Source organism: Xenopus tropicalis, chromosome 6 (genome assembly GCF_000004195.4).
Source record: "Xenopus tropicalis strain Nigerian chromosome 6, UCB_Xtro_10.0, whole genome shotgun sequence".
In the NCBI taxonomy this organism is placed as follows: domain Eukaryota; kingdom Metazoa; phylum Chordata; class Amphibia; order Anura; family Pipidae; genus Xenopus; species Xenopus tropicalis.
Window position 1 is genome coordinate 107,019,272 of NC_030682.2, and position 14,557 is coordinate 107,033,828.

Sequence of the window (14,557 nt, forward strand, 5' to 3'; positions counted from 1 at the left end):
ATTATAGAGGCCGCTTTTAGGAACATCATTCACAAGGAACAAGTGGTGCTGCAAGAAAAATAGCAATAATAATGCTTTACCAGAAAGCTAGTGGGTCTGCAGCATATTCTGCACACTAGGCGCTACAAACATAGCACAAACTCTCAGTATGCCCAGTGTAAACCTCTTTCCCACCCATATATCTACTTCCTTATCATATGTGTCAGATAAAGGCACTTAATGTGCCATTCTCTACTGTTATGTCTTGTAGCCTCTTTCAATTATATTTTTGAGGATAATTTGTGTTTTTTCAGCAGACCTGGGCCAAGAAGTACTACTACCCACGGCAAGTACCTCTTGCACCAGCTCTGCCATTTTTTCAGTAATGCATTGCTTTTAAATACATTAAACTACAGCCTGTTATCATATATAATTGCTTTATCAGGTTTCAAATTAGTACAAAATTAGTACAATACATGTTATCATTATTCATTTCTAGCGTAGCTGATTCTACACAAACTGCACCATTTATCTTAATGGGAATTCCCAGAGCAGAGCCTATATAAATTATGTGCCTTTCATATAAATATTCATTTAAATATCAAGTAATGGGCCAATATCTATGGACTTCTGCAGATATATAGTTAAACACAGCTTGCAGTTGGAATTATGCCAGGTATAAATGTAATTCCACAAACAATGCTGACAAGAGGTTCCTGTTTCATTGCCTTTTGGTAAGTGAATGGAAATGTGATCACCCAAGCAAAGGGGGCTTATTTATTAAAAATACTGGTGTACCGAACATTGTTGAACTAGCACTGAATTGTCACTTACCATTATCATGCTGTTTAGCAGTATTTAATGAATAATCCCCTGTCAGGCTTCATTATAAACAGGTAAGTTCTCATTTTTTTTACATAAAATCAAACAATGGGTGCAATGATAACTTCTACATACCCATCCTCAAATGGACAAAAACTACACATTATGAAATTTTGAGCTTTTTCTTCTTAACATGATTTTTGCAAATATTTTGGTGAATCCTAAGACCTGAAGTTCCTATAAACAGGCTAATATCATTGCACCTTTATGATGTTCACCGGTCTTAGATGTGGTTGACTTGGTCACTTTAAAACATAACTCACTTTATAAGACATTTGATTGCACAGCAGTTTATACAGCTTTATGGTTACTGCATTATGTAATGTGTGTTTGAGGTGCACTGTGACTGGATCTGTGTTGTCCATAACCACATACATTGTGCATATCATTAATGAATCAGACATTTTATCTCTAATGCTTATATCATATGTTAATACAGCAACTCCATCTCCACCCTATGACATCACTATCCTTGAAAGTGTGCGCGATTCCATGGTATTAGGATGGAAAGAACCCAAAATTACAGGGGGCCTGGATATCAAAGGCTATTATGTGAACTTCCGTGAAGTCATTGATGGTGTTGCTGGACAGTGGCATGAGGCCAATATTAAAGCCATTAGTGAAAGAGCATACAGAGTAAGAGCTTTATTTAATTCTTCCTGTTTAATTACACCTTGGCCCATGACCAAGATTAAAAGGGTTGTGTATGTCTGGTGCATGTATGCATTTATATGAGAAGCCCTTGCGCTATGGATATGCTAAGGATTATGTACTGCTAATATGACCATGATGGCACATAATTTTTTTGGAAACAGGGTTCGAGAAAATAATGAAAAATATATGTCAGCTGTCACAGTGGGCATTATTCATTTTAAAAATGGCCCTTTTAATGGAGAACACCACAGTGTTTCAAATGAGGGGTGGGCATATCCTAAAGGTCCCTGCCAGAATCACAGCAGCAGGGGGATAGCCAATCACAGCCTTGCAATTACACAAGCAAAGATGGGCCTCAGTTTCCTATCAGGTCAGCCTAGCTACCAATTGGTTCCTACCCTACAGTGCAGTGTGCTGAGTACCACCCCCCCCCCCCCTGTACAACCTGGGAAGTGAGGCAGCAGGAAGTGGAACAGAAATCAGCCTGAAACACAACTTGTTGAGTATAGTACACTGGCACATTCTTGTTTTTACACAACATATCCCTCTTAGATTGGTTGCAAATCACCTAATTGTCTAATTTTCCTCACACTGGAAGTATAAAGTATTTTTGAGGACAGAGGATACATGTACTAAAGGGTTGGGAGGATGGGATTTGGGTGGCTGTAGGAGCTAAGGCAAGAGAAGCTTACAAGTAACTCAGAATTATATTGGTATCATATAATTATACTTATAAAATTTTATAGTGGTATAAAAGAGTTGCAGTGCCTTTTGCCACTTTACTAAATGCCCATTTAATATAAAGCTAAGATGTAAAGTGCACAAATTGTGATTAAGGATGGGCAATACTATTAGCTTCTTTATGAGCGCTAGGTACTAAATAGCCTTCACATTAGGGAAAGCTGAAAAAAGAAGCTCAGCAGAAAAAGGATGTAAATGTATGTCTTTCGGATAATTTTATCCCTTTCTAGAAGTGGAATTCATTATCACATCAGCTGTACATTAGACATTGTGAATGCTTCCCAGCTGAAATGACTGCGAGTGGGAGGAATCATTTACAGATGGTGCCATGCTCAGTTACACATAGATCAGAGCTTACGGCTGGCATTTAGGATTAGAACAACTACCATGCATGCTGAAACTGAAATGCTAATCTGAATATTTGATTTAGAAACAGTCATTAAAATGACAAATTCAATTACGTTTCTGGCAAGGAAGAATATTTAATTTTTTCAATGTCTCTAAAATACAGATTCTGAATCTGAAAGAAAACACTGTGTACCAGTACGAAGTGATGGCTTGTAACCTGGCTGGGGTTGGAACACCATCACAGCCAAGCAAACCATTCAAATGTGAGGAATGGACCATTGCTGTGCCAGGTAAATGCTTATAACAGTTACAACTATAGTAATAATAAAAAGTCTCATCACAACTATTGCAGGATCAGTTTGAATGAGCTCCCTTACTCCATTTTGATTATGCCTGTAATGCCATCAGTATTTCACCTGATTGCAATCAAAAGGCCCGAGACTTTGCCATTGCTACATTAAAATAGGTTATTGTTCCTTTTATAATTGCTTGTATTATTATTCTGTTATTAATATAGCACAAACATGTTGACACATGCTTTAGTTATTATTCATATTGGCCCCTGCCCCAGTGGAACTTTCAATCTATGTTACCCTTTAGGGCAATGTGACATTTATGTCACCCAAGTAAAATCATCTCCCGTGTGGGCAACAAGATATCCAAAAATAACTTTGTACTGACAATCAGAGACTCCCCTGTTCCAAAACAGTCCAGTCGGTATTTTTGGGTACATATGATTATGTAAAGGGTCTATATATTTCATTTACTTAGTCACAGCATTTAGGGGCAGATTTATTATGCTGTGCAAAAAATGGCGACAGAATTCTCCAGACATCACCAGGTTCAGTGTGTAAAAAACAGTGTAAAATCTGCATCATTTTTTATGCTTTTTTTCTTCTGCCGGAACATATGTAAAATAACAGTGTAAAATCTGCCGTTTAGACAGCAAACGTCTCCATTTATTTTACACAGCTTTTTCCACTGTTTTTTTGTCGAATTTCATTTTACACAGCATAATAAATGGCACCCTAAGGGGCTGATTTACTAATCCACGAATCCGAATGGGAAAAATTCGGATTAGAAAATGAACATTTTGCGACTTTTTTGTATTTTTTGCGACTTTTTCGTAGCCGTTACGACTTGCGCGAATTGTCGCGACTTTTTCATAGCCATTACAAATTTCGTGAATTGTCGCGACTTTTTCATAGCCATTATGACTTTCTTGAATTGTCGCGACTTTTTCATAGCCATTATGACTTTCGTGAATTGTCGCGACTTTTTAATAGCCATTACAAATTTCGTGAATTGTCGCGACTTTTTCATAGCCATTATGACTTTCGCAAATTGTCGCGACTTTTTCGTATTGAGCGTTTGAAAAAGTCGCAAAATACCGTTCATTACGAAAAAAACGCATTCAGACGCTTTTCGGACGTTCGTGGATTAGTAAATGTGCCCCTAAGTCTAGATAAATAATGAAACACAATGATACATGCAACTGTTTTGCTCTTTGCTAGGACCTCCGCATCAGCTCACACTAAGAGAGGTCAGGAGCACCTCCATGGTTCTTCTTTGGCAGCCCCCTGTCTACACCGGCCGAAATCCCGTTACAGGCTATTATATTGATATTAAAGAGGCAGATGCAGGAGATGAACGCTGGAGAGGTGTCAATGAAAAGCAAACTGCTAACAAATACATTAAGGTATAGTACATAACAAGGTCCACATATCACTAAATGCTTGTCCGTATTGGATTCATTGCAAACAGCAATATTGCCCATGAGTCTCCATTTGTCAAAAACTGCCCCAATTAGTTTTAAGGGATCGGTATAGGCTGTATTTATACAGAATGCAAATTGTTTTTTTAATGAATTTTGTTGCATTTCACTGCTTACATTAAGACACTTTAGCATCTTTTTATATGATTTTCTGACCTTTATTTTGATTTACTTCTAGATTGTAGACCTGCAGGAAGGGGCTCGCTATGTCCTGAGAGTGAGGGCTGTAAACCAGGCAGGCGTTGGCAAATCATCTGATCTAACTGATCCTGTTCTGGCACAGACCAAACCAGGTTGATACTCACATTCATATTATAGACTGTATAGACTCTAAAAAGATTTCATAATCTATATAAGCAATCTGAAATTCTGTTTTATTTGCTTTTGAATTTTCTGATACATGAGCTGTGTGGTCTTGGATTTCAAAATAGCACTTTTAAGTTATTCATACCACAAATTTATTGCAAATGCTACAAATAGTTATATCCAACAAAGTAGTTGCCTAGCAAACCAATTCATGGTAATGTATATATCATAAATATGATTGGGTCCCAAATTGGAAATGTTATGAATATTTTGCCTAAGCTTCAACATGAGCAAAGTTCACACAACATCAAAGAGGCCCATGATAATAACAGAACCATTCCACATGAATGATCTCCAATGTGCCATACTGATGTTGCATCTTCAGGTGAATAAACTGACAAAAAGGTTCTACGCGTCTCTAGGCTTGAATTAATCATCTACTGGGGCCCCAAGGAAATGTCTCTGAACACTTCTTTTAAAGTACACAGCTGTCATGCTAAATGAGCGAAACTTGACAAAAATGAGTATTGAACTATGGCTGAAGGATCATCAGTGCCCCAAAAAACCATTTACTTATGAAATTGCAGAGCTGTGAGAATACGAATGGCACAGGCATTAGCTGATATAGTTACACATTTACTTTGGCTAAAAAAAAAACATTACTTTATCTGGTTCATTCCTTTACAGCATTTTTGTTACCCATTTAGCATCAGACTGACCCACCAGGATACCAGCAAAACTTCTGGCCTAACCATTTGCCTTTATTTGCGTACACCATTCACAAAGTCCTTTTCTGTATCAGAACAAAACTCATATTTGGAAGGCAGGATAGATGATAAAGAAAAGACTATAAGAATAAATAAGTTTACTGAGGAGAGGAGGAAAAAATCATGTTAAAAGTGGGCTTGTAGTAAAAGGTTTACTGATGGGCCCCTGTTGAACATTGTACTTATTTACAATAGTTCTCAGCCTTCAGAATGTTCTGTTCATCTATATGGGACTCCTCTATGGCCACTCTCTATTGGTTCTTCAAAACATGACTGCAAAAGTAACAGAGAAACCAGGAAATAATTACCACAGGAAGAGGATCTGTGATTGTACCAACACTGCGTATTCTGGCTGTTTTTCTAGGTACCAAAGAAGTAGAAGTGATTGTTGATGACGATGGCATCATTTCTTTGAACTTTGAATGTGATCAGTTAACTCCAGACTCAAAGTTCATATGGTCCAAGAATTATGAGCCAATTGATGATGATTCTTCAAGGGTATCAGTTGAGACCAAAGGTGGCAGGTGAGGATTATCTTTGATTCTTCATTATTGTATTATTGTTATGAAACTTATAGGAACAAATGACTCCTTATACATGTTGGCTTCTTAATTGACACATACTACACCAGATATTTATATATATATATATATATATATATACAGTATATGAATGGAAATGTGTTGATACTTTATTAATAAACTCTAATTCCTTTAGGACAAAAGTTTCATTCAAAGATCCCTCAGAAGAGGACCTGGGAATTTACTCCTGTGTTGTTACAGAGACTGATGGTGTTTCATCCAGCTATACATTAGATGCAGAGGGTAATACAATACACTTTCTTTACTCAACACAGTATAAAACTAAAAAGATCCAGAGGTCCCCTAGTTTCCATAAACCTTTAATGTCCACTTTGTTTGGGTCAGCTCCCCTACACTGTTGGCCCAGAATGCCACAGTGTAAAGCTACCATATGCTCTAAAAGAACTATACCTTCACATTGTCCTGCTGATCCTGATAAGGTGCAGCCTAAAGGTCCCCATACACAGGCCGATTCTAGCTGCCGATATCAGCCCCTTATACCAATTGGCAGCTAATCGGCCCGTGTATGGGCACTACCGATGGGACTGCCTGACCGATATCTGGCCTGAAATCGGGCAGATCACGATCGGGCAGGTTTAAAAATCTAGTCGGATTGGGGACCGCATTGGCTCGTTTATGCGGCCCCCGGACCGACTTTGCCTATGCCCGTCATTATAATTCGATCATTTGGCCCTGGGCAACATCGCCAAGCGAGCGGATCTTAAGGTGTATGGGCACCTTAACACTCTCGTCTCACCACATGGAAAAAGAGTCTGCTGGAGATGAATCACCACACTTCAAGGCTCAAGAACTGGGACATGTTAATGTAGTTTTATATAAAGCAAAGTGAGCACTTAACATGTACGCTGCAGGTACATTGACTTGGATATTTCCTGTACAGTTAATTCTAGCAAAAGTAATTGCTTCTATTTAATTGCTGTACTATGACTGATCTACCAGTGGACAAAACAGATGGATACTGAATGCGTGGCCAAACACATGTTCTATTGTTTCTATCCTTCAGGTGATCATGCCAACAATTGGAACAGTAGTAACAGAGAAGGAGCTCTGGCTTCATTTCGCCTCCTCTTAGCTGATAAGAAAAGAATTTCCATTAGGACAGATAGTCCTTGATCATTTTTATTAATAATACATATTTATAAAGCTCTGTCATATTGCAGAGTGATAGATCAGTCCACTTGGATCATAGGATTATCTGTCTAAGCAACCTCCCAACTTGCCATACATGGGCAGATGTTTGGGTGGTATAGCAGGAATCAGCTAAACTGCATTAACAAATGTATGCATGTATGGCCAACTTAAGTTTAAGTAAACATATAGATATATGTAATTCTTTCTTTCTTTCTTTCTATACAGAGTTGAAACGCCTCCTGCAACTTAGCCATGACAACAAATACCCAGGTATTTTTACTTTTGTATCTAAAAACTGTTATGTCGCTCAGTGATGAAGTGCTCCACCTCAATGTAATATCCCTTGTGGTCAGGTGCTTTGCAGTATATTAACCCAGCCTGCCCTTGGTTTGTTATACTGTATATGTGGTCCAGGAAACTTCAGCACACTGTAATACAGGATTAAGTTTGCTTCAACGTGACTTTATTGGCTCAGAAACAAAGGTAGACATCAGAAAGGCAAAATTTTGGGCGATACTGTGCCCTTTATCAAGCCTATTATAACATGAACCCCATCCTAAACAGACCTAGAAGCTGTTTAGGCTGGGGTTTTGCAGAACACTTAATTAAACCCTTTAGGCTTATGGCACACAGAGTGATATAGTTGGCTACGATAGATCTCTGCTTCTACGGGTGACTATTGCCTATAATCATTGATTCCTATTGTTGATGGTGAAAAGACATTTTGGAGCAATTAGTCACCCGTGGTAGCAGAGATCTTTCATGGGCGCTTATAGTGCTCCATGTGCCATTAGCCTTAAGTGCTTGTCAATCAGCAAGGGAGATAGATTACTGCTGATATCCTGCTTTTACAGGGCTAAGCCAATTGTTCTGTGGAAGGGAATGCTATCAGTTAGAAATGACTCATGCAACCTGCCCAGCTTTGGAATTGTGAACCTTTAGGTGTCATGAAGGCCCCTGTACATAATAAACAGACATAAAAGCCTATGGAACCTAGGGAATTCTGACCACAGCGACCACCTGGTGGGTTGAAAAACATGTCTACCTGTCACCTATACTGAAGCGCCCTAACTGAATACATAGAGCAGAGGCAGCTGCCCACACCAAGGTGTGGCTTCAGCACGGAGATCTGCCTGTCACTGCTCCATGTGCATTATTTATTTAATGATATCATGAGGGCTGAGCGGCAGACAGGGGCTGTTACTGATGTTTTCTGCCACATGGCAAAAGCCCCATGGGCCACTAGCATAAAAAAAAATACAGACAGTAAATGCTTAGTAAAGTCAGTCTGCCAAGCAGTTAAGTTTAGGAAATGCATAATGTTACTAGGATTATTATTATTTTACATTTACATAAAAATTATTGAAAAGAATATTAATGCTAATAAATTTCAAGTTTTGCCCCAGGCCTAATAGCTCATTTTATCCAATCTGCAGGTAGCATTTTTTAGTCAGCTGTGTAAGAGCAAACACCTGATTGTTTGCCATGGGTTATTAAACCTACAAACCTATTGGGCTTTTTACTGTAGAAAAGGATATATAAAACATTTACAGAGTTATTTAAATTATTTAATAGTAATTTATTAATAAAAGTTGAGTAGTTAATTGAGTGGGTTCTTGGGGGTTCTTTAACTCTTTCCCTGCCAATAATGGAAGCACAAATAAATACATATAGTAAATAAAAGCTGTTCTCATAGATAAAACACATTTCTTGCCCCTATTTGGATCTTAATCATAGGCACAGAGGCATGAAACACATTAGGTTTTAGAGGTAACTTACCTAGACCCCTGGACAGAAGCACTAGAGCACTAAGGGGCACAACAGCAAGAGAGCACTTCTGTCTGGAGTCTGTATGCGTTCTATACCTCATGCCAGATAAATAATCCCGGCCAAAGTGCAGAGCACAGATCCACCAGGAGCAATGCAGCCTCATTGTGGCCTGCTCTCTAGCTTGTGTGTCTGAGTGATGTGCATATTATTGGACAGGAGGGGGGGGGGGGCACTGTATGTATGTATTTCTTTATTTATATAGTGCCACAAATTTACAAATTTTAGTGCTTTACAAGGCTTAAATCACAAAAAGGGGTATAGCGTATGTACATTAAACAGTGAATATAGATATATCTAGGTGTTGCAATTTACACTTGGGATAAGGTTCCTGCCAGAAAGAGCTTACAATCTGTAAGGGAGAGTAGACAGACAGGCAGACAAAAGGGGTGGAGAACAAGTCCATGGCTCAGGGTGTGTTCTTGCAGAGCAGACAAAGTGCTTCCTTAAGAAGGTGATTTTTAAAGGAGACATATAGGATAAACGAAAAAACCTAATCTTGTAGGCAATTATGAATAATATATAGTTCTGGTTTCACATTGGTCTAAAATTGAATACAGTCTGTAAAAATGGCCTCTTTATTACAGCTCCCTAGAGATCCCTGTCAGGTCCCAGTCTGTGTTTCAAATGAGGGGTCGGCGTGACGTAACGGTCCCTGCCAGAACCATAGTAGGAGAAAGATAGCCAATCACAGCCCTGCAGTCACATAAGCAAAGCCAGGCTTCAGTACCCTCTCAGGTCAGCCTAGCTGCTGATTGGTTCCTATCCTACAGTGCAGTGTGCTGAGTGCCACTGGCTCCCCTGCACAGCCTGGGAAAAAACAGCAGGTGGAACAGATGGGTGGGACTAAATGAATCAGCCAGAAACAATAGGGCTGATTCACTAAAGTGCGTTAAAACGAGCGCTATTTATAGCATGCGTTAAAATTTTATCGGGTCTAATTTTTCACGTCTTAACGCACGATTCACTAAAAGGATATATTTAGACGCAATGCTGTTTGCGTTATTTATTTCTGCGAAGACTATTTTCATGCGTTATTTGATGCAACGCGCTACTTGTCACGCGCACTAATTAACGCACGTGCGCTACTTTTCGCGCGAAAACCATATTAGCCATACACAGCATTACATTCATAAAACTACTACTTTTTTTAAATGCCCATTTCCCTGCAAACTGGAGGCTGCATCACTCTAGGGCCAACACAGACTTGAATAAATCCCACTGCAAAGTCCATATTGTGTTGCCAAAAGCTCATGAACTGTACTTTTCTATAATTACCGCCTGCCCCAAGTAGGTGTAGTATTTGTGAATCATGCATTAGTATTATTTCTGCGCGCTAATTAACGCAACGTGGTAAAATTAACGCATGCGGGTGCACGCTAATTAACGCATGCGATATGCGACTTAATGCATGAAATAATACTATAGCGAATCGCGCATTTTCTTTTCCGCGTCTATTTTAACGCAAAAAAACATGCGATATGCGTTATCGCACTTTAGTGAATCAACCCTAATATGTTTTAAAGCACTATATTTAGTATAATTTATTGGCACAATATTGTTTTTCTCACAATATGTTCCCTTTTAGGAAAAGTGTTATTATGCAAGGTGGCAGAGCATTCCACAGATGGTGTGAAATCTTTAAAAAAAAGTTATATGCATGACTCAGCTATCCAAGTGAACTGCATGGCCAATAGATTGCCCCGAACTGAGTGCAGGGCCCAGGAGGAAGGGTATGGGGAGAGCAGATATATAGGGAAAAGCATAAAAATGAGGGAATCTGCTGAACAAGATAAGAATTGTATACTTAATGCGCAGTTTGACCAGGAGCCAGGAAAGAGACTTTAGTAGTAAAGCGGCGGATAGAAATTTAGATGCAGGTGAGATGATGAGGAGCTGCAGCAGTGAGGATGGAATTCAGTGGGTGGAGATATGACTGAGCAGCTAGTAATATGTTACAGTAGTCCAACCTGGAGAGTATGAGGGCCTAAATAGTGTTTTAGCAATAGATGGACAGAGGAAGGTATGCATTTTTGCAATGTTTCTTAGAAAGAAGCAGCATGTTCTTGTGGAGGATGCAATGTGGGGTACAAAACTAAAGTCACATCTAAACACCTTCCTTGGGAAACTGGATGTAAGGTGGTCTTGTCAACTATACTGTTGTATGGTGGAAGAGGACTCTGTTTTGACCACATGGTCCTGACCTATAAGAAACAGCATATACACTAAAATAATTGTAAATATGTAAACAATAGATCTGTTCAGCGTTAATTAAAAAAGAAGGGTATCAGACATTTTGCAAGTCTTTCCCTTTTTAAGAGCTGAACATTGAAAAAACAGTACACTTGGTGCTTGGTGGTACTGCAGTAAGTCACTCCTAATGGCTTAAATACAAATTTAGAGAACAAAGCATCTGTTCATATATGTATGGCTTTCTGTAAAGTTCAGAAGTAGCATTAGATTTCTCAACAGATTTAGAGACAAGCACAATGTGCTCCATAATCTACAGATAGACTTTATTTCTGGTGAACTGTGGGGGTTCTTTACATAGAGTTAATATAGTACCGATTTAAACAAGGGCTTTTTGATTTATTTTATATATACAGTATATATATATGTGTGTGTGTGTGTGTGTGTGTGTGTGTATGTATAATGTGTGTGTGATGTATTTTGGATGGAAACCATGGAAAAAGGATAAATTACTCACATAAGCAGATCAATGGCCAGCCTACACATTGATCTGTATACAGTTTTACTCTTATAAAAAATCACATCAACATTGTTCTGCAGTGGATACTCAGCAAGAATGAATATGTACCTAGACATCTGTGCGCAAGGAGGGTAAAATTGTTGTTTGTGATAACACATAACTACATAATTTGCCAGGTTTTTAAAAAGACAAGCTACATGCTTAAATTGTTTTCTAATTGCCTGGACGATGAGGATTATTTTTATATTCCCTTTCAGTTATTCCTCTCAAATCAGAATTAGCTGTTGAGATTTTGGAGAAAGGACAAGTTCGCTTTTGGATGCAAGCTGAAAAACTTTCTCCAAATGCCAAGGTCAACCATGTGTTTAATGACAAGGAAATCAAGGATGGTGATGTAAGTTATGATACAATTAATCTGTATTACTTATTGCATATACTTCTTAAGCTGCTGCTAACTAAAAGTTGTGTTTTTCTTAAAGAAATACAATATGAGTATGGACCGTAACACTGGTATTGCACAAATGGTCATGGAGAAGCTTGAAGATGAAGATGAAGGCACATATACCTTCCAGCTTCAGGATGGAAAAGCAACCAATCAGTCCAGCTTGGTTTTGATTGGTGATGGTGAGAATATGCTCTCATGCATTGTTCTAATATTATGAATATGGTGACCTCATCTATAGACTTTTTGTGGCTTAAGCAATTTAAATCTGGTATTAAATTGGAATTACAGTATATATGAACTATAGCGCAAACTGGGATATTTCATATTTCACTCTCAGGAGTCAGAACTTCTCCTGTATAAGCAGAATTTAATTTTAAATAAGCTATGGGCTTCTTCCTCTTTCCGTGGCAGTAGGCAATGTTGTGTAATTCTTTTCATGATCTTATTTCATTTTCGCAGTGTTTGAAAAGTTAAAGAAAGAAGCAAGATTTCAGAGACAAGAATGGATTAGGAAACAAGGTGCAGTATTTGTAACTACTTCACTTTCAAAAACAAAAGGTTGACATTATATGGTATAGGATTTGTTATATGGAAACCCGTTATCCAGAAAGCTCTGAATCAATTCAATTTTAATCAAATAATTCAAGATGTAAAAAATGATTTCCTTTTTTGCCCCAATAAAAAAAAACAGTACCTTGTACATGATCCCAAACAAGATCCCTATTGGAGACAAAACAATCCTATTGGGTTCAATTAAAAACTAGATGATTTAAAGTATGGTGATCCAAATTATGGAAAATCCCAGGTCCCAAGAATTCTGGAACATAACTGTATATATATACTGTATATATATATATATAAGAAAACAGATTTAGACATCTATTTTTAAAATGTTTCTCGCTGACCATATATTGTAAGATCTGCTTATTTGGTGAGGCCATCAAACAAGCATTTTTACTACAAGCATGGCGGGTCAACTTGGGATAACCTGATAGTTTGGTCCCTTGATCAACAATTAGCTCATATGTGGGTCTTCAGTGACTTGTATGCCTCATCAATGGGCCAATGTGGCCATTGCCCGGTAGTATTTTTAAATGAACAGATAATCTGCCGACTCAAGTGTCGAGAAGCAAATTCAGAAAAAGGACAACAGCTTTGCATTACAAGAGTTACATACTATGATGGTTTTTATGGGGCTATTTTAACATAAATTTTGCATGTATTGAGTAAAAGCTAATGAATTTATCTTTTCATAGAGTACATGCAAGCACATTATTCACTTGAAAGTTATTTAAAAAGCTTGGTTTATTTTCCCATCTGGCTTGCAACACTATTTCCCTTTTACTTGAAAAACAGGGTGCTACTAGAATTCAGACTAATCGGGGTCATTGAGGAAATTGAAACACAGCAGACAAATTGGATCATCAGCTAACCATATTTCACTTATGCCTGAATGTTATCTGTTCTACCCCTGACAGATTTCATTCTGTACACACTGCGATGGTCTGCCAGTATAGTCAAGTCATACCTGCTGGCCCTATCTCATTCTGCAAAAAAAAATAGTAAATCCCTGCACATATTTTCATGATTATCCAACACACTTTATGATAATTTTAATTTTTTTATCAGTTTAAATCAATACTGGATGGGATAATTTACTGATTTTTGTTGTTGTTTTTTATTTCTTAAAAAGGTCCTCATTTTGTTGAGTATCTTGGATGGGAAGTTACCCCTGAGTGCAATGTGTTGCTAAAAAGCAAGGTAAGAAAGCTTCAGAGAAACAAAATCAGAATGAAAAAATGCATATTAATATTTATTTCCTTTCACACTAAAACTGCCTGGAATAAAAAGACCCAACTCTGTACAGTATAGGGAAGAAATTTCACCCTGTTTGGATAATCCCTGTGTGCTGTGGCAAAAGTTACATTGCAACAAATGTGACTGATTCAGGTAGAATTCATGGGTGCTCTTTACTGCCTGAAAACAGTCTTGTTTATTATTTTCCCAATAAGGCTTTGTGCAAGTATATGGAAATATTTCAGTAATTGCCATTTGGTTCCCCTGTTGTAATGGTATATAGTTGTGGTGTTTGTGAGGCAGACTTTGCTGGCAGTACTTTATTGTCTGTATTATTGCTCTTCTAGGTGGCTAACATAAGGAATGATACAAATATTTCCTGGTACATAGATGAGAGGGAGATAATGGAAGATGAGAAGCATGAGTTTAAAGATGGCGTGTGTACTTTGCTCATTACTGAGGTAAGGCACTTTCTGTAACTGATTGATCTTGGTATGAACAATAAGGTTACTCCAATTACAAATATAGCTTATTATTACAGCAGATGTGTTATAATAACCATTACAATTCCACTGAAAGTGTACAATACACAGC

At 38.0% G+C, this 14,557-nt stretch overlaps 1 protein-coding gene across 4 annotated transcripts in view; it reads left to right on the plus strand.

The window, feature by feature from the left end:
* myom1 (myomesin 1) overlaps window positions 1–14,557 on the plus strand; it is a 75,330-nt gene that overhangs the window by 40,884 nt on the left and 19,889 nt on the right. For all 4 annotated transcript variants that reach the window (XM_031903664.1, XM_031903666.1, XM_031903667.1 and 1 more), the window contains 12 exons: window positions 1,301–1,497; window positions 2,768–2,894; window positions 4,119–4,303; window positions 4,557–4,671; window positions 5,816–5,975; window positions 6,169–6,275; window positions 7,410–7,454; window positions 11,979–12,115; window positions 12,201–12,345; window positions 12,626–12,685; window positions 13,860–13,927; window positions 14,311–14,424. In XM_031903664.1, coding sequence (XP_031759524.1) covers window positions 1,301–1,497; window positions 2,768–2,894; window positions 4,119–4,303; window positions 4,557–4,671; window positions 5,816–5,975; window positions 6,169–6,275; window positions 7,410–7,454; window positions 11,979–12,115; window positions 12,201–12,345; window positions 12,626–12,685; window positions 13,860–13,927; window positions 14,311–14,424 — 1,460 coding nt within the window. The remainder of the gene's footprint in view (window positions 1–1,300; window positions 1,498–2,767; window positions 2,895–4,118; window positions 4,304–4,556; window positions 4,672–5,815; window positions 5,976–6,168; window positions 6,276–7,409; window positions 7,455–11,978; window positions 12,116–12,200; window positions 12,346–12,625; window positions 12,686–13,859; window positions 13,928–14,310; window positions 14,425–14,557) is intronic.